Here is an 18,808-nt window from a genome sequence, read left to right on the forward strand (position 1 = left end):
GGTCTAAACCTTAAATGACTGAGAAGAACTGGAATTCCTTGTTTATGTAACCCTCCTGATGATGAATGGCAGTATCAAGTAGAGAAGGTGAGTTGCAAAAAATTTGAAAAAGCAAAATGAAAAAATTTGAAAAAGCAAAAAAAATATATATGACTAAAATACTACATGGGGCAATATATCGTAACAAAGTGTTTTTTAAATGTTGGGTTGTAACACATTAGTAGACCATCAATCTGGAGTGTTGCCCCCAGGATTTTCAGAATAAATGAAGTCTAATTTAAAAGTAGTATAAAATTAGAAAATATAATAATGCATTATACTTACTAAGGATAAACATTGTTTCATGAAATTTTCTGTTTTACAAATATGCATATGCATAATGAAGTCCACTCTGACTCATGGAGATCTCATGTACAACAGAACAAAATGTTGTCCGGTCCTGCACCATCTTCACGATCACTGGTATGCTTGAGTTCACTGCTGCAGCCACTGTGTATTTCAAGTGCCTTCCAACCAGGGGGACTCATCTTCCACAACTATATCAGACAATAGGGTTTTCACTGGCTAATTTTCAGAAGTAGATCACCAGGCCTTTCTTCCTAGCCTGTCTTAGTCTGGAAGTTCCAATGAAACCTGTCCACCATGGGTAACCCTGCTAGTATCTGAAATACTGGTAGCATAGTTTCCAGCATCATAGCAACACAAGCCAACTGACAAGACAGGAGGTGGTACCTCTGTAGTAGTCTTCCCAAATAACCATAACTCCTATATAATCATGAGAAAACATCTGCTACACCCATAAAGGTCATTCTACAAAATGCTTGGCCATCATTCCTCAAGGAAAGACTGAGACACTGTCACAAACCAAAGGAGATGAAGCAAACATGATTTACTATGATGTGGTATACTGGATTGAATTCTGGGACAGAAAATGTAAATTGAAAAACTGGTGACATCTGAATAAAGTCTGTAGAATACTTAATAAGTGTTGTAGTAATGTTAATTTCTTAGTTTTAAAAATGAGCGATGGTTATGTAACATATCAACATTAGGGAAAGCAGGATCAGGGGTATAGAGGAACTCTACTATCTTTACAACTATTCTGTAAATCTAAAATTATATCAAAATAAGACATTTTAAAATACACGTGTGTATGTATAAATATATATGCTTTTCTTTAAGGGTAGGGGAATTTTTACCTCATTCCTTTTACTCCTGGAGCTTCTATTTCCATTCTTTGTTTGCCAAAGACTGTGATCCTAATTATATTTTTGTGCTTGAAAATTTTATTCATCATCTTTATTATATTTCTTGGAAACAACATTTGAATTTGTTTGTTGTTACTTGTTTTTTAATATCCTGTAACCAAAAGGCTCTAAATGTTAAGGGGAAACTGTTCTGGGTTATCACTATAATTATTAACGGACACTTGATCAAAGCAATATAATCAACACATTTTGATAATCACTAAACAAAAATAAATTTTTACTGTAAATGCATTGCTTAATGAGAAGGAGGAGCCCTGGCAGTGGTTAAGAGCTCGCTGCTATCCAAAAGGTCAGCAGCTGGAATCCACCAGCTGCTCCTCGGAAACCCTACGGGGCAATTCTACTCTGGCCTATAGGTTCGCTGTGAGTCCGAATTGACTTAAAGGCAACGGGTTTCGTTTGGTTTGGTCTGGTTTTAGAATGGGAGAGATGGGGCTGTTTTTCTCCTAACTAGTCCATCTAGTTGTGGATGAAAACAGAATACTATTAATTCTATTGCTATTGTTCTTTTTGAAAGAGATTTAACCTTTGAGAAGTACTGTTCATGCAAAAAACAAAAAAAAAGAGAATTGAAGTTTTATTATAAATGGCATTTTCTATAATGTCACTTCTTTGCATTTCTTCTGGGTTAAATGCCAAAACTTATCTACCGATTTACTATTAAAAATATTTTCCACGATCTATTATGTAACAGCTCGATTAGGGCCGCTTTCAACCTTTACGAGCGCAAAGAACTGAAAACATCCGCATTGCATTTGTCACTCAGGTATTAGAGCCATTCGCTCTCAATGCCTGCACCCGTTTTTGGTTCACCAAGGGTCTGATAGTTTTTATTTTTTCTGTTAACAGGAAAAACATCAAGGACAAGCCTCGTCAACCGGCACCTTCTCAGCGTATGACTGAAGATACAGCGACGGATTGCCTTAAGGCTACCCTCGCGAAGGCACCTCTTGTAAGGCGCTGAGCACCCCAGACAGACAGGCCTCAGATGTAGAAAACAGAGATACAGATGAGACAGACGGCGAGCGGCGCCTGGCTACAAGACGAAGCGGCCACACTGCGCGATTTTACCCGACTTCTCCAACAGGGAGGGCGGCCAGTCCGCCCGGGTCCTCGAGGACCGAGAACGAGGTCCGCGTTGTCGAACCTCAAACGAGCGCGAACGTCGCTCCCCTGTGCTCACGCACCGAGATGACCGTGGCGGCGTGGCGGCGTGGCGCCGGCGAGAGGGCGGGAGAGTCGGCCGCGGAGACGGTTGGTGATTGGACGAGGCGGGCGCGGGGGCGGGGTCGAGCCCGGGCCCTGAGAGGGCCCCGCGAGACCGGGTTTGAAAGACGCTGTCCTAGCCGCGTGGCCTCACGCAAGCGGCTTCAGGCGAGAGATTAAGGCCGGGAGAAGGAAGCAACGGCGGCCGGCGAGCCCCCGGCCTGCGGCTAGGCCTGCAGCTGCCCTCCCGCCGATCGGCGGAGCCCAGCGGAGCGGGCGGGAAGAGCAACTTCGGTGGGTGGGAGTTGGGTTGGGACTCAGGAGGCCACCGATGGCTGGGCAGCAAGGGCCAGCTGAGAAACTTTTGGTTTTTTCTCTTCTTTTTTTTCCCTGAGCTTGCTAATGTCTCCCGTAACCGCTGGGTCGATTTAAAGTGCCTCTCCCACAGACCGTCTGTCCTTTCTTTACCCCCTTTGTAGCAAGACTCAGGGAAGACATTCTGGAGAGCCGAGTTCTGTGTCTGTTAAAACTTTAGCCACAAAGGGGTCATAACTTGAGTTAAAGAGGGAATTGTGTGTGTGTGTAAATTAAGCCATGTGTGGAATTTTTGTCCAGAGTTTGAGTAATTTACCTAGTAATTCATTTTTCGTTTTCCCGAATTTTCTCATGATTTGTAGACAAGAAAATGTCTGGCAACAATGACTGGTTTCAGAGTTCCCGGGTCCCTAGCTTTGCTCAGATGCTGAAAAAAAACTTGCCAGTTCAGCCATCTGCCCAGACAGTAACTGCACCCACAGGATACTCCTCGGAAAGTTACAGCCTGTCGAATATGGCTTCCAAGGTTACGCAAGTAACGGGTACGCCTTTTTTTCATTTGTAATAATGCCTCAATTCTTTAAGATTCTAAGATGACTAGTAAGATCTATTGGGCCTTTGGTTTAAAGGCTTCTTGGATATATTTACACATACATACATATGTCTATACCAGCCGCTCCTTGGAAACCCTATGGGGCAGTTCTACTCTGTCCTATAGGGGCGCTATGAGTCACGGGTTTGGATTCTTTTTTTTTTTTTTTTTGTAAGACACGCTCGCATATACGCGTATCTCTTTGCCTGTGGACATGTCCCACTTGGAGTTTGAGTCTGACAACAATACAGAAAGCCTGTGGATCTCTGTCCCTATGCTGCTTAACTGTTCTAGACTGTCTTCAGCCACTCCCAGTGTACCCTGCTTTTTTGAGGCAAGGTGGCGTTTGCCCATTCAGGGAAGGGACTGGACTTGTACTAGTGGTTTATGTTCCACATACCATTTAGCAGAGTACCACTAAGCATAATACAAAGCAGACCAAAAAAAAAATTTTTTTAAAAGCCCCAAACCCGTTGCCGTGGAGTCAGTTCTGACTCATTGCAACCCTATAGGACAGACTAGAACTTCCCCATAGGGTTTCCAAGGCTGTAATGTTTAAGGGAGCAGACTGCCCCATCTTTCTCCCATGGAGCTGCTGGTGGGTTCCAACCGTTGACCTTTTGATTAGCAGCTGAGTGCTTAACCACTGTTCCACCAGGGCTCCTTAAAGCAGGGACAAACATACTTAAAAGATTATATTGAGTTCAGTTTGAATCGCAATATAAAGTAGTGGATGAGGAGCCAGAAGCCGGTTCTAGTCTTAGCTCTGCTTCTTAATCCATTCTAGGCCTGAAAAACATCATCTGTAAAAAGTTGGCTTAGAGAGCCTCCGAAGACCTTGATGTCCGTAAAATTACACGATTCTTTTATATCACTTAATAACATGGCAATGATATCACTTCTCCATGAAATAGCTTTAGTACTCCAAAAGACGAATGCAATAACAAGCAGTGCTTGCAATGGCAAAATACATATGACTGTATCTGAGACAAGCTTCCATTTTCAGGGATGATTTAGTACTTGTCTATTTTTTTTATTTACCAAATTGACAAATATAAACATTTATTTTTAGGTAATTTTCCTGAACCATTGTTTTCTAAAGGACTTACATCTATTTCAAATCCTGTCCTTCCTCCAAAGAAAATACCTAAGGAATTTATAATGAAATACAAACGTGGAGAGATAAATCCTGTGTCTGCCTTGCACCAGTTTGCACAAATGCAGAGGGTTCATCTTGACCTTAAGGAAACTGTAACAACAGGCAAGTGCAAAGTTGTGCCTGATTATTGCAGGACTGGAAAGTATTCTCCCTTTAAAAACTGAGCGTTTATAAGTGCACTAACTTTGTTTATTTTCTCTATTCACTTACTATCAGGGTTAGATAACTACTACTACACTTGACAAGTATACTTCAGAGATTTTTATATCCACACTAATTTAGCCTTTTGAACATTTGCTAATCACATATTCAAAATGTTTTTATTCATCGAATTGTAACTTGTGTATGTCTAATTGAACTGAAATCTCATCAGCCTCATGGATTATTTTGGGGTGAAAATATTGTAGAATATACATACTTTCTTAAGGATATTAAATAGTTGGTGTATGATACCTTATGAGAAGGATTCTGTGATGATAATGGCTAAGAAAAATTGTAGTCAGGTTGGCTTCTGAAATTCAGCAATTGGATTTGAAAATAGCACTTAATGTGATGGGTTCTCTATCTGTAAGCTTGTCTGTTCTTTTCTCCATTCTCCCTTAAATACCCCCAACCAAAAGAATCTATGGCCATGTTGTGACTGTGGAAGGCTACAGGATTACAGATGACTGAAATGCAGAGAGCAGCTTTTGATCACCGTATGGCCAGTGACTCAATCATCTAGTGCTGTAACAGAAATACCACAAGTGGATGACTTTAACAAAGGGAGATGTATTCTCTCACAGTCCAGTAGGCTACAAATCCAAATTTAGGGCGTCAGCTCCAGGGGAAGGCTTTCTGTATCAGCTCTGGAGGAAGGTCCTTGTCATCAGTCTTGTGTCTGTGAGCAGGAACCTCAGATCCAAAGGACACACTCTGCTCCCGGTGCTGCTTTCTTGGTGGTATGAGGTCCCCACGTCTCTCTGCTTGCTTCTCTCTTTTATATTGCAAAAGGGATTGGCTTAAGACACTACCTAATCTTGTAAACCTCAGCAATATAACTGCCCCTAATCCATTTTATTACATCATAGTGATAGCATTTACAACCCATAGGGAAATCACATCAGATGATAAAATGGTAGACAGTCATACAATACTAGGAACCATGACCTAGCCAAGTTGACAGATATTTTTGGAGGACACAATTCAATCCATGACAGCCAGTGATTAGGAAGAACTTTAGGAGAGTGGAGGGATAAGAAAACAAATGCTCCTGAGAGATATGAACAGGTTACATGGATGAGAGTCAAAGAACCACAGTCTTTAAAAAAAAACTGTGTATGTGCACGTGTATATAAACACACACACACACACACACACACAATCAAGTCGTTTGGTTTCTTTAATTCTCTTCCTGGTACTAACTTTTGCCAGTATGGATCTCAAAGCTAGCATTTTGCAAAAGAATTTAAAGCTATTAAGACTTTAGTAAAGACTGTAGATGGTAGAGTTCTCCCCTTCCACACAAAAGACCTACGTTTGATTCCTGACCAATGTATCTCATGCAGAGCCAGTACTTGTCTGTCAGTAGAGGCTTATGTGTTGATACAAGGCTGTAAGCAGAGCTTCCAGGCTAAGATGGACTAGGAAGAAATGTCTGGGAATCAGCCAGTGAAAAACCCTGTGGATCACAATGGTCATGGAGATGGCCTGATGGTATAGGACTGGCAGCATTTCATTCAGTTGTGTATGGGGTCACCATGAGTCAAGGGCCCACTCAGTGGCAGCTAATAACAACGACAAAGATTGTAAAGATTATCATAGTGACATCAAGTTTCCAGTCTGTTTTGTATGCTGTACCAGTAAACTAAAAGGTGACAAAAATAAGTCTTAATGTAGAAGGTAGAGTTTTCCTAGGTAGGTTAGATTAGTTCCTGAGGTCGATACTATGGGCTTAATCTCTGTAACTAGTAGGGGTTCATACTGGTTCATTCTGGTTCGAACCCTGCTGAGAGTTTGCATTTCCACCCGAAATATACTGAATCAGAATCTACATTGTAACAAGATCCCCAGGTGATTCTTACGTATGATAAATTTTGAGAACCACTACTAACCAAAAAAAAAAAAAAAAAAACCAAACTCGTTTCCATCAAGTGGATTCTGACCCATAGCAACCCTGGTTCTCAAATTGGTCCCTAACCAGCAGCATTAGCATCACCTGGGAACTTGTTAGAAATGCAAATTATATCAGCAGATGTTTGAACCGGAACCAACTGGTGCAAAGCCCTGGTAACTAGTTAGCTTTCCTCCATTCTTCTCTGATTGCTCATAGAAAATGGAAGCTGTTGGCCACAGTAAAAATACATAAATAAATTGATCAGGGCAAAAACTGCTCATAAACACCATTGATTGTTAATGGTGTTCAGTTATGTGCATAGGACCAGTTGGATGATCAAAAACTGCTCATAAACACCATTGATTGTTAATGGTGTTCAGTTATGTGCATAGGACCAGTTGGATGATCTGTAGGTTTGGTAGTGAGACAAGAGAATCAGTATTTTTAACAAGCTCAACGGGTGATTTTGAGCCATACTGAAGTTTGATAACCTGTAGTATAAACAGAATGAAGCTTAAAGGCTCAGAACGCTGGCAAAGATGACTTATTAACAGAGTGCGTGTGTAATATATCACACATAAGAATCATCTGGGCCACTTGTCAAATATACAGAATACTCTGTTAGGTATTCTGGTTTAGTAAGGTTGGATTAGAGCCCAGGTGATCCCAAAGGAAAAGCTTAGGAAACTGAGGTCATAAGATGGTGAGGTAAAAACAGTTTACCCAGATGCATCAGGAGTTGCTTGTAAAAACTTGATGTACAATGCAATTTTTTTTCTAAAAATTAAAAAAAAATAATAATAATGCAGTTGTGAATACGTGAGGGGAGATAAGATAGTGAAATTTATGTGCATCGACATAGTGCCATAATCAAACAGTGGACACTTAAGTCATTCGAGGGCCTTCTAAAGTCCAAATAAAGCATCAGTGGTTCAGTGGTAGAATTCTCACCTTCCATGAGGCAGACCTGGATTTGATTCCTAGCCAATGCACCTCATGCACAGCCACCGCCCGTCTGTCAAAGGAGGCTTACGTGTTGTTATGAAGCTGAGTAGGTTTAAGTGACGCTTCCAGACTAAAACAGACTAGGAAGAAAGGCCTGGTGATCTACTTCTGAAAATGAGCCAGTGAAAACCCTTTGGATCACAATAGTCCAGTCTGCAACTGATTGTAGGGATGACACAGGACTGAGCAACATTTTGTTCCATTGTCCATGGGATCGCCATGAGTGAGGGGGCTGACATAACAGCAGCTAACAAAAATAAAGTCCAGATACCAACAACTGAAGAAACAGAATAATCTTTGGCCTGTAAATTTAGGAGATGATTCCATTTCATTTATCAGGCAAATGTAAAAGCTAAATTATTAAATAAAAATAATCCTAGGAATTATGAATAACTGGACACTCAGTTTAATTGTTTAGGATAGTTTGTTTATTGTTTCTGTTTTGTTTTTCCTTGCGGCTTTCCTCCCTCTACCTACTCTAAGACTATAATCAGTTGATTTGCTTGCCTAGAGGTGACTAGGCGCTGATGGGATTTCTTCAAGGAGATCTCTATGTTGTGGGGCTAATAAAGTTATAACACACTCAAAAGGTGGGACAAATTCAAGTTATTTGCTCTTGAAATTTGAAGGAACAGGTCCAGGAGGTGTCAGGAGGTCCACATTTTGCATTTAATTGGTCATTCAATATGTATTTGAGTGTTTACTGTTGCCAGGCACTGTATTAGACACTAACTGTCACCCACGTATGACCTGTGCTCTCAAGCCGGCTCTGTTGGTTACCCAGAATCTGAATCCAATCTGTCTATTTGAAGGATTCCTCACAACTAGTTCAGGAGGGTACCCAGCTTCAGTTTTAACCCCTTTGAGTCCTAAGAAAAGACTGATATATCCAAAGTTGGTGTTTCTAAAGTGGAAGTAGGTTTCCAGAATTTCTATGCTGGGATGTTTTCGCACACAACAGACATCTTTTGCAAGATTATACTGTAAAGTATTGTGGCATTTATTCTCAGTTCTTTTTTAAGGTAATGTTATGGGACCATATTTTGCTTTTTGTGCTGTGGTGGATGGTATTCAATACAAGACTGGACTGGGACAAAATAAAAAGGAGTCTAGATCCAATGCAGCAAAACTGGCTCTTGATGAGCTTCTACAATTGGATGAACCTGAACCAACAATTTCAGAAACATCAGGTAAATGCTCTTAAGTATAAAGTACTGTATTTGTAAAATATACCATTTTCCAGAAGGAGTCACCTGAAAGATTTCCGTTAATGAAGAGTTACTTGACAACTACAAGATAGAAGTTTCAGGATTTGAAGAATTTCCTTCTGTTGCTTTCTGATTGCTGACTTACTTAATAATGGTTAACATGCTCTTGCTTACTGTAGCAGCGAAAGATAAAATCATGTTACTAAACTGTAGCTTGTCAGGTGGTTAATAGGTTAGAGTTCGGTAAAAGTTGTTTTTTTTCTGTAATTGTTGGTTCATTTTCTGCAGTTAACACTGCACATTTAATCTTTAGAGATTTTCAGTGTGATTTTTGTGAGGCCTCTCAGTTAAGCTTCTGTGAGCTCTTCTGTCTCCCTGGGTTAGTGTCCTGTTGTTTTTTTTCTTGCCTTTCTGGTTTCCCTAACTAGGACCAAATTGGAAAGCCATTGCAAAGTATGGGACTAAAAGCTTCGAAAACTTTCAATGTAGTATTCCTCTAAATATAGTCTGGCAAAATAATATTTTTTACTTATTACATTTTTGATAGAATATTAATTTGAAGTGTTTTACACTGTATTACTGTAAATAGCAAAGTTGTTCTTAAGCATCTAAAATAGGCTTTTATTTTATCAGCTTTTCATAATGTTTCGTTGATTATAAGCAAGCTATACTGTATCAAAAGACTAGGAAATGATTTCAAAATAGCCAAGACATTTAGCAAGAGTGAGCTAATGGGCATTTGATGGTCTGGAGTTGGCAGACCATATAAAGGAAAAGTAATCAGTCTTGGATTACTGTTTTATTACAAAATAGTAACTGTTGGAATGTTGAAGTTTCATGTTTCCTTATGATTTTGTTTTATTTATAGGTCCTCCTCCTATCCCTGCAGAACCTGTTGTTTCACCTGAACCAGCATATGTTTCAAAAGTACATTATGGTAGGAAAGTCTTTTATGATGTTCTTTTTTTTTTTTTTTACAAGAGTTACACAATTAAAAATTATAATAATGTAATGAAAATATACTTAGGTATGACAGTATGCATTAACAGTTTATCATGCAAACCTGTCACTCTTCTACGAAGAGGAGAATGTTTATACTCTGCTGAAAATGACAGAAATTAAGCAATGCAGAAGGAGATTGAAGAGAGAGCTTTTTCCTCTAATGAGATGGTTGATTAATTTCATATAACTGATTTTGCTTTGATGGGTTTCTCATTAATAAAGGACATATAACCAGTGCCTTTCTGGTGCTTGTTGGTCATTTGGGCATCCATTTCAAGTAATCCATTCCCTTCCGTTTAATGGCAGTTATTTTGCCGCTGTAGCCCAAGAAAACTACAGCTGCAATTAAAGTTACTGGTGTGACCTTGAACCAGGTTCTTCTCTGTGCACCTTAATTTCCTCATCTGTAAGATAGCAATAACTATAACTACCTCATAGGATTATTGTGAGGATTAAATGAATTAATACACATAAAATGCTTATATCAGTGCTTAACACACAGTAGGCGCTCACTAAATAGTAACCTCTATCGTAACACTGCAGCACAGTCAGCTTGTAATTATTGTACACTTTTCCCATTTGATTATGAATAGCCTAAAAGGCAGATACCGTTTTTTATTCTTAATTTCAGCATTGCCTATATAGTACGCACACTTCAGACTTAGAAGTTTAGTTTTTATGTTTATAGAATTAAAATGAAAAAGAAAAGGACCCTTTTTTCCTTTCCCTTTTCCAAGGCTGGAGGTTAGGATATAAACACAGACTTGAATCCCATTGTCTTCCTAAGACAGAGAAAGGCCTTGCACATTCTTGTGTTTGCACAGAGTGAAAGGACCAGACAGGGTCAATAGGCACAGCTAAGAGGCATAATCTCTAAGAGTTATAGTCACGAGACCTGACAGTCATATGAATTGATGAATGAAGAAGCCATGAGGGATCAATCCTATAGCCAGTGATCTCTTAATGTGAGAAGGTGCTCTGGTCTTTCCTTTCAGCCTCAGTAAGAATTTTTAATGAGTAATGGGATAAAATCCCAGGTCAAGGATTGGCAAATTATATATATTGTGATTAGCCTGGGAAAGCAGGCCATAATCTGTGAGGAAGAAAGAATATGTGATTAATAGTAACTTTTTAAGATTAAAAACACAAGAATAGAGTCAGGTTTGATAAGCGCAAGTTAGGAATCCAGTGTCAAAAAAGGGAGGCTAAACATTACCTGTCAAGCTTAGGGATCAAGATAGGCGTTAGATGTTATCACTTTTGAAGAAAAAAACGTGAGACCTACCAAATCTCCTAAATGCCTTCTTTTGGGCCGGCTATAGAGGGTAGACAAATTTTGCAGCCTGTCTCCTCTACCATGTTTTGAACTAGACTATGTGGAAAACAGGCTCTTTGCTTCTGGTTAGACCAAAGTAGTTTGACTAGATCCGTTCATGAGGCCTACTCTAACCAAAAAAAACCACACAGCTAAACCAGTTGCTGTTGAGTCGATTCCAACTCACAGTGACCCTATAGGACAGAGTAGAACTGCTTCATAGGGTTTTCAAGGCTGTAAATGTTTACAGAAGCAGACTGCCACATCTTTCTCCCGCAGAGCAGCTGGTAGGTTTGAACCTTTCAGTTAGCTGCCAAGTGCTTTAACCACCGTGCCATCAGGGCTCCTGAGGCCTGCTCCACTCCATAATATTCCCTATCAGCCAGAAAGAAAAGCTCTTATTTTCTTTAATTTTTTTTGGTCGAACATTCTTGTAGAAAATTTGAAGATAGATAAGGCAGAATTTTTAAAAATGTTTATCACAGATGTTTCATCACTTTGATCATTGTAGCGTATTTTTCCTGTCCTCCCTTATTTTTTGTTAACATAATTAGTATCATGCTGTTTTAGAACATTTCATCCTGAATGAGCAATACATTCACATAGTTAAATTTCATAATCTATATTCTATGATATGTACATGTATACGTACATAAATATATACATACAATTCAACATATATTGGATATATAGTGTATGTGTATATATAATTCAAAGTATACATACATATATACACGCATACAGTTTTGCATCCTGCTTTTTATATAACATGAATATTTTACATGTTATTGAAAACTCTTCCATCATAAGGATATACTGGAATATATCTCACCATTAAGCTAGTATTGATCATTTAGGTCATGTCTAGGTTTTTACTATTATAAGTAATGTCTTTTAAGTCTTTGGACATAAATCTTTTACCACATTTCCTATTTTTCTTTGTACAGATTCCTAGAAGAGGAATTACTGGGTCAAAGCATATGAACCTTGTTCTCCATTGTTTTAAAACTTTGATACTCATTGCTAAATTGCTTTCCAGTAGAGTTTTACCATATAAACTGTTTCTATCACCTGTGTGAGAATTGCTTCTTTTATTGTCCCTTTGTCAGTGTTTTTTAAAAATAATCTATGCTAAGATTATAGGGAAAAAGTGAGATTTTATTTTTAAAACTTAAATTTAGAAATTTCATATTAAATTGAATATTTCATCATGCTTTATTATTATTTCTTGAGGTATGTATAATTCACATTGGCCTTTACCAGTATTCTCTAGTAAAATGTGCAGTGGTTGGTGACTGGGCCTGGTATTTCTTTGCAGTATTACAGACCCAGAGATCAAACCCAGAGCAGTAATTTACATAATAAATTAAAGGAAATTCTTGTATTTCTGGCTCCAGATTGCCCCTACTGCTCTGAACCTCAGCCAAATTCTTGGTTTCTGAAACATTGAGCTTTGATGGAAAGTGAAGAACAAAACCACAAACCCAAAACCAAAAAACTAAACCCATTGCCATCGTGTCAATCCCCACTTATAGTGACCCTACAGGACAGAGTAGAACCGCCCCATAGGGTTTCCAAGGAGCAGCTGGTGAACTCGAACTGCCGACCTTTTGGTTAGCAGCTGAGCTCTTAACTGCTGTGCCACCAGAGCTGCAAACCACGAACAGCTGATCAGAATTTAGCAAAATTTAGAGATCATTTTAGGGCTTTGATTAGCTCCAGCCCTTCTAATAGTAATTTAGTACTGGCCTGTTCTGGTTTTGGATCCCTTGAGACATAGAAATTTATATTCCTTTTTTTGAGTTAATTAACACATGTAAAATATACCTATAACTTTATATTCTAAGTGTATTTCAGAAATTAATATCTAGGCATGCTACCTCAAAAATGGCAGCACATTCCATTTCACATCGTTGATTAGATGATGGATTCTGATAGAAACATTGGCTAATTACAAAATTATTACAGTGTGTTCCATCCATACCACCTGCTAAACAGTGTCTTCTGTTCATCTACCAACTGCCGGTTAAATGTGTACTAAATCTTAGACACTCTTCTTTCCTTCTCCAGAAGACTGAATATAATCATTTTTAGTGTTGAGATATAAGCAAAGTAAAAAAGTTAATAGTTGTATTATTTAACACTCATTAGTCTCAACAGTCCCAGAGTTTCTCACCCTCTCTGTTAAATACCCACAGACAGTGGCTGCCCTTGATATAGATGCCCTTTTGAGGGTCTTTTCTCTATACGATTGAAGCATTGGATATGCAGTTTCCAAAAGTGAATACTAACCATGATGATCATATGTCCTGGTTTAAAACTGTTGTCCTGGCATAACTACAACTCCCCTATTCACTCTCAAAAAAAAATCCCAGTTAGGGTGATGAGTTATGTGGTCACTTTAGTACCATCTGCTAGCTGCTTAATGAGGAAGTTACACATATGATTTAGAGATATAGCACCTCTGTTTATTGATTAGAAATGTACTTGAAAGTCTGATTCCCCTAAGTGATACAGGTATTGTAAGTGACAGTCATTCATGCTGTTGTTTTTAAAGAGGGCTCCCAGTGCTTCCTTGACTCTGGACTTTAAATTGGTTCTATAACCTTTCTGAAGGCCTGATTTTTCTTAGTTCTAAAATTCCTTCCCTGGCTTAATAAATGATCTTTACTCCTATTTGTTCCTTCTGCTTAAAATTTGGTGCATCCCCAACCATGAGTTATTATGTAAATATTTCTCCAATTGTTGATATCCATCGATCACTTAATAGGTAAACAGACATTTCAGGAAAATAAAAATTCAATTTAAATTAGTATAAATCAGTATATTAGAAGTTTATATGAGCAGGATGGTATTGTCAGATTCTAAAACAACTGTGATGGATTACTTGAGCTATCATTTCTGCTTATCCAGATCAAACGTAGACCCAGAGATATATATGGAATTATTTCTCATTAGAGACTACTTTTGTTGTTCCGTAAGCATAGCCTATTCAAACGCTAAAAAGTTGAATGTTTCAGTTTGAGAGATGTAGTGGTAAACGGACTCCTAATCCATTCTCTGGTTGCCTTGGGTTCGGGAAGGTATTTCTTCATGCTTTGTCATTCGGATGTGATTTAAAAATATGCCCAATAATATATCCATAGATTTCTAACTCTTACAAGTGCAAAAATTGAGTTATGGGCAAGAATCAATTTTATACACTTGGACAGTTTGTGCCATAATAAGAAATGAAATTATCTTTTCATCATTAAAAATAGTGATATTTTGGCTTGAAGGTGGTTAAGGCTACTCATGGTATTGTCATTTGAAATTAGCAACTTGAAATCAAAGAAATTTGGCTAATGGGTATTATCTGTGTTATGGTTTTATGTCATCCTTCGTTTCCAACAATTTGAGCAGTTTATTCCCTCAACAGCCAGCACACACATATATGGAAAACAGTATTGCACTTGCTCCTCACTCCTTCACATGTGTGCTACTAAGAGACGCATTTAGTAGCTAATATTTGATTATATTTGCAATATTCATTATTACTTTCAACACAGAATTAAGATCAAGAGGTATATTGGTGTATTGTTAACTCCCATATGTTCTTTATGATACTCAGGTGCATCCTTTTTAATCTGTTGAAAAACATTTCCTTGCCACGTACATAGCTCTTACTCTGTCAGTACTAACTGCAGTGTACCTTTTCTATACCATAACACACAAAATAATTTATATAAGACATAGTTAAATAAATTATAGTACATTCATTCTATGGAACCATTAAGAAGAATGAGGTAGCACTAATGTGCTTCCTTTGAGTGATGAACAAGATCAACTAAATGAAAAAAATGGGTTTTAGCATTCCCTAGTTTTTGTTTTGTAAAGTGACGTATGTTTATATGTATAGAATGTTTCTCAAAATATCCATAAGAACCTGGTTGCATCTGAAGAGGGAGACTTGTCAGTGTATATCTCTTGTATTGCTATTGCGGAAAGAAAAAAAAAGTTACATTAAAAACAATCATTAAATGGAAACTGCTTCCCTGTATCACGGGTTTTTGGTGATAAACAGCCCAGTTATTGACTACTTCTCACTCATGTCTGTGCTACATAAGGACCAATACCTAATTTATATACCATACATTGATGATTTTGATCAATCTAGGTGTAATATCTGCTAGCATGCAATTATAATAATGATTTGCACTTCTACAGTATATATGCTTTGTGATTAGATAAAAGACTATAGCCAATAGTTCCTTTTCATTAAACTTACTCTTAAGAGTTTCATTTTTGTGAGTAACATTGTGATTATTCTTTTACTCCTTTTGATGTGACTTTACCTGTTTCTGCCTAGAAGAGAATATTAAGAATATTAACAAAGAAAAATACAAATTTAACAAATATAAACAAGAAAATATGTAAATGGGCAAACTGGAAGGAATTACACCTGGTTAGCTGAGTGTTGTGCTTTCAGCATTTGTGTGCCTTTTAGAGTGTAATGATTATTAAGGCAGGTAAAAAAATTATAATTAATCACACATATCAAATATATGCAGTGCATGAGGGTAAAATTATTTCTTTGCTCTTTTTCCTGTGAAAATATTAAACAGACTGCAAACCACTTGATAGACTACTAGCAACCACCGTGAAACAACAGGAATGATTAGTGGTTTGTCAGACTTTGAGAAATGCTCTATTAAGTGATTCTGCATCCGCTCATTCTCTAGAGCAGTGGTTCTTCACTGGGGATACACAAGCATATACATAACGGAACAACAGATAGTCAGGGCCTTACTCCAGAATCTCAAGCTCCGTCATGTTTAAAAAAAAAAAAAATTTATGTGTAACTTTTGATATATGTTCTTGGTTAAAAACTGTTCAGTGGTGATCCTAGTTACTTGGAACTGTCTTCATTCTCTTTCAGAGTTTTGGAGCCTCCTAGTGGGAACATGGAATTATATTAAGAGTCTAAATGCTTAGTGCTTTGCAGTGGTTCTCAGCAGGGCAAATACTAGGGAGTGTATTTTGATTGTTACAATGATTAGGGAGGACAACTGGCATTTAGTGGAATGTTGGTCACCTTTCAGTGTGAGGGACGGTCCTACACAACAAAATTATCCTGTGTCTCAATTGATTTGAATGTCTTGTCAGACTAAATTCAATAAATATAAATCAGTAATACTCTAGTATGTAATACTAGCCCATTGCTGTCAAGTCGATTCTGACTCATAGCAACCCTATAGGACAGAGTAGAACTGTCCTGTAGGGTTTCCAAGGAGCAGCTGGTGGATTCGAACTGCTGACCTTTTGGTTAGCAGCTGATCTCTTAACCACTGCACCACCAGGGCTCCAGTATGTAATACTAAGACACCTTTTTACAAGAAATCCAATAAGTTCAATTACTTGTGTTCTTTTAGAATTGAGTACTTTAAAGTCTCATTCATGGCATATTATGAATTTGCTTACATATGTCTATAAATTATTAACTCCCTCAATTTTAAGGTAAAAGTAATAAGAAGCCTCAGAGAAAGCATAATGTTTTTCAAATTCATAATTGCTTTTGATTTTTTTTTCTAGAAGGGAGACAGATTCAGTATGCAAAGATTTCACAGATTGTTAAAGAAACATTTAATCAGCTAATATCTAATCACTCAGAGTATCTGAAATGTAGCAATTCATTGGCTGCTTTTATAATTGAAAGAGGTAAGTCCAAATATTTGGGATGTGGTAGTTTGTAGAAAAACTAGTATCTTCATGATCTGAACTGTACTATAGTAATATTTTACTTAACTGTCTTTGCCCCTGTTGACGTGGTGTTGCATTGATTTAAAGTGACCTTTTCTAGTAGGTGTGAGTTATTTAACACAAAAGTTCTCAACATTTTCAAAAGTAGAGGCAAAGTGTACTGACCAAGACCAATAGACAACTTCAGAATGGTAACAATGCCTAAGACTTTAAACCATAACCATATGGGAACCACTACCATCCTGAAATACAGTCATCATTGTAACAAGCATTGAGAAGGAGGCTATAAAATTGAATATATTTCTTCATTTTCAAGTAAGAAAAATACTAAAATGTGGAAAATCATAAGCCCCTGGGTTTTTTTATGGGCATTATCTGGTTGCAGTAAGTAAATTTGATCCTTTATTTACTGTCTTTAATGTTCTGGATTGATAATTAAAAGTGTTTGAGCATCTGCTTTACGTTCATTGCTGAATTAGATATTTTAGATGATATAAAAGCGGTTCGAGATTTGGTTCCTGTTCTTAAGAAGTTCTTAAGATGCAGGTGGGGAGAGAAGATATACTTACCAGTAGATAGTCTAAGATGATAGAAGTTAGAAGTTGTTTCTGTAATCTAAAAAGGTGTGAGAATTCATGGATACAAGAGAACTGATAGGATTGGAAGAGGGGAGGCTTAAGCTGAAACTTTAAGGATAAATAAAGGAAAGGAAGACATTCTGGAATGAGAAAAGGCATGAAAGAAGAGAGCAGCAGGGGGAAAAACTATTTATGGGACAAAGAGACAAGTTTATTGCTAGTGTAGAAGAATATATGTAGAGGACTAACAGGAAATCTAAGGAGGATGAATAAAAAATAATAGCATCATTTCACGTTTACGTGGAAGAATGGTGTATCCATGTACACAGGGAAGTTGGAAGCTGGTGTGAAGTTGGGTGGAGAAGAACGTGTGAGAAAAATAAATCTGGTTTCAGAAAATAGTATGATTGTGGGGTGGGAAAGCCTGAGTAAAATCAAGTGAACATTTCTAGAGTAAGTCACACAATCAATACGTACTTAAAGTGTGTTATCATAAACCTCAAATAGATACTTCTCACTGTCCAGCTAAGCTATGTCTTCAGTAGGACTGGTTACACATTTCTTGAGATGGCTATTTCATCCTTTTCCTTTTTTCTCAAATATCTCACAACTCTCTCATCCTTGCTCTCAACTAGTGACCTTGCCCCAAAATTTTTAATCTGAGTCTAAGAAGCTATCAGACTCAAATGTTCTTTTTTTCTCTGCCACCAAATCTATATACTTTCCTGCATTTGTATCAATATTCTTTACTATTAAAGTGGAGGAAGGATCTTATAAAAAGGCTAATCCCTTCCTTAAGTTCTGATTCCATTCCCTGTCAGACCTTGATGAATTCTCTCATTTGGTTGTCTCCTCTTTTTCCTGCATTATCCAACTCTATCTTCCTGAAGCATTATAGGGCAAGCTGCTCTCGGCTACATCATTTCCTTTATAACTCAGAATTTACATCACTCTTCCAGAATTTACACTGACACTATGCAATTCCATTTAAGGGAAGGTTACAGACACCTAGTTCTTGAATCAAATTCAGCATTCATAGGGCCACATTCCTATCCTGACAGTGCCCAGGTGTCACTGAATAACATGTCTTTGCTTTCATATCTCCAATATTCTGGAAAGCCTGGGTTCCTGAACTTTCATGGTAACACGAAAACAAAGAAACCTTCCTTTAAATCCGTGCTTCCTTATGATCACTGTTTACTTGGCTTTGTAGCCACACTTCATCAAAAAGCTCTCTATATCTAGTTGCGTTCACTCTTTACTCCAGTTTAGCTTTTTTTCTGTTACTCCTTGGAAACTGCTCTTGTCAAGGCTGCCACTGCCTAC

General features: G+C 37.8%; 1 protein-coding gene across 2 annotated transcripts in view; it reads left to right on the forward strand.

Annotated features, from left to right (window-relative positions):
- The first annotated feature begins 3,154 nt into the window (after nt 1–3,154).
- The window catches only part of ADAD1 (adenosine deaminase domain containing 1), a 49,446-nt gene continuing 33,792 nt past the window's right edge, over nt 3,155–18,808 (forward strand). The window contains exons 1-5 of one of the 2 annotated variants that reach the window (XM_004386850.1): nt 3,155–3,331; nt 4,454–4,642; nt 8,663–8,830; nt 9,717–9,785; nt 16,737–16,862. In XM_004386850.1, coding sequence (XP_004386907.1) covers nt 3,160–3,331; nt 4,454–4,642; nt 8,663–8,830; nt 9,717–9,785; nt 16,737–16,862 — 724 coding nt within the window. In that variant the 5' untranslated portion in view covers nt 3,155–3,159. The remainder of the gene's footprint in view (nt 3,332–4,453; nt 4,643–8,662; nt 8,831–9,716; nt 9,786–16,736; nt 16,863–18,808) is intronic. The other variant, XM_004386849.1, reaches the window with a different exon arrangement.

This window comes from Trichechus manatus, unplaced genomic scaffold, assembly GCF_000243295.1.
Source record: "Trichechus manatus latirostris isolate Lorelei unplaced genomic scaffold, TriManLat1.0 scaffold00174, whole genome shotgun sequence".
Taxonomy (NCBI): Eukaryota; Metazoa; Chordata; class Mammalia; order Sirenia; family Trichechidae; genus Trichechus; species Trichechus manatus.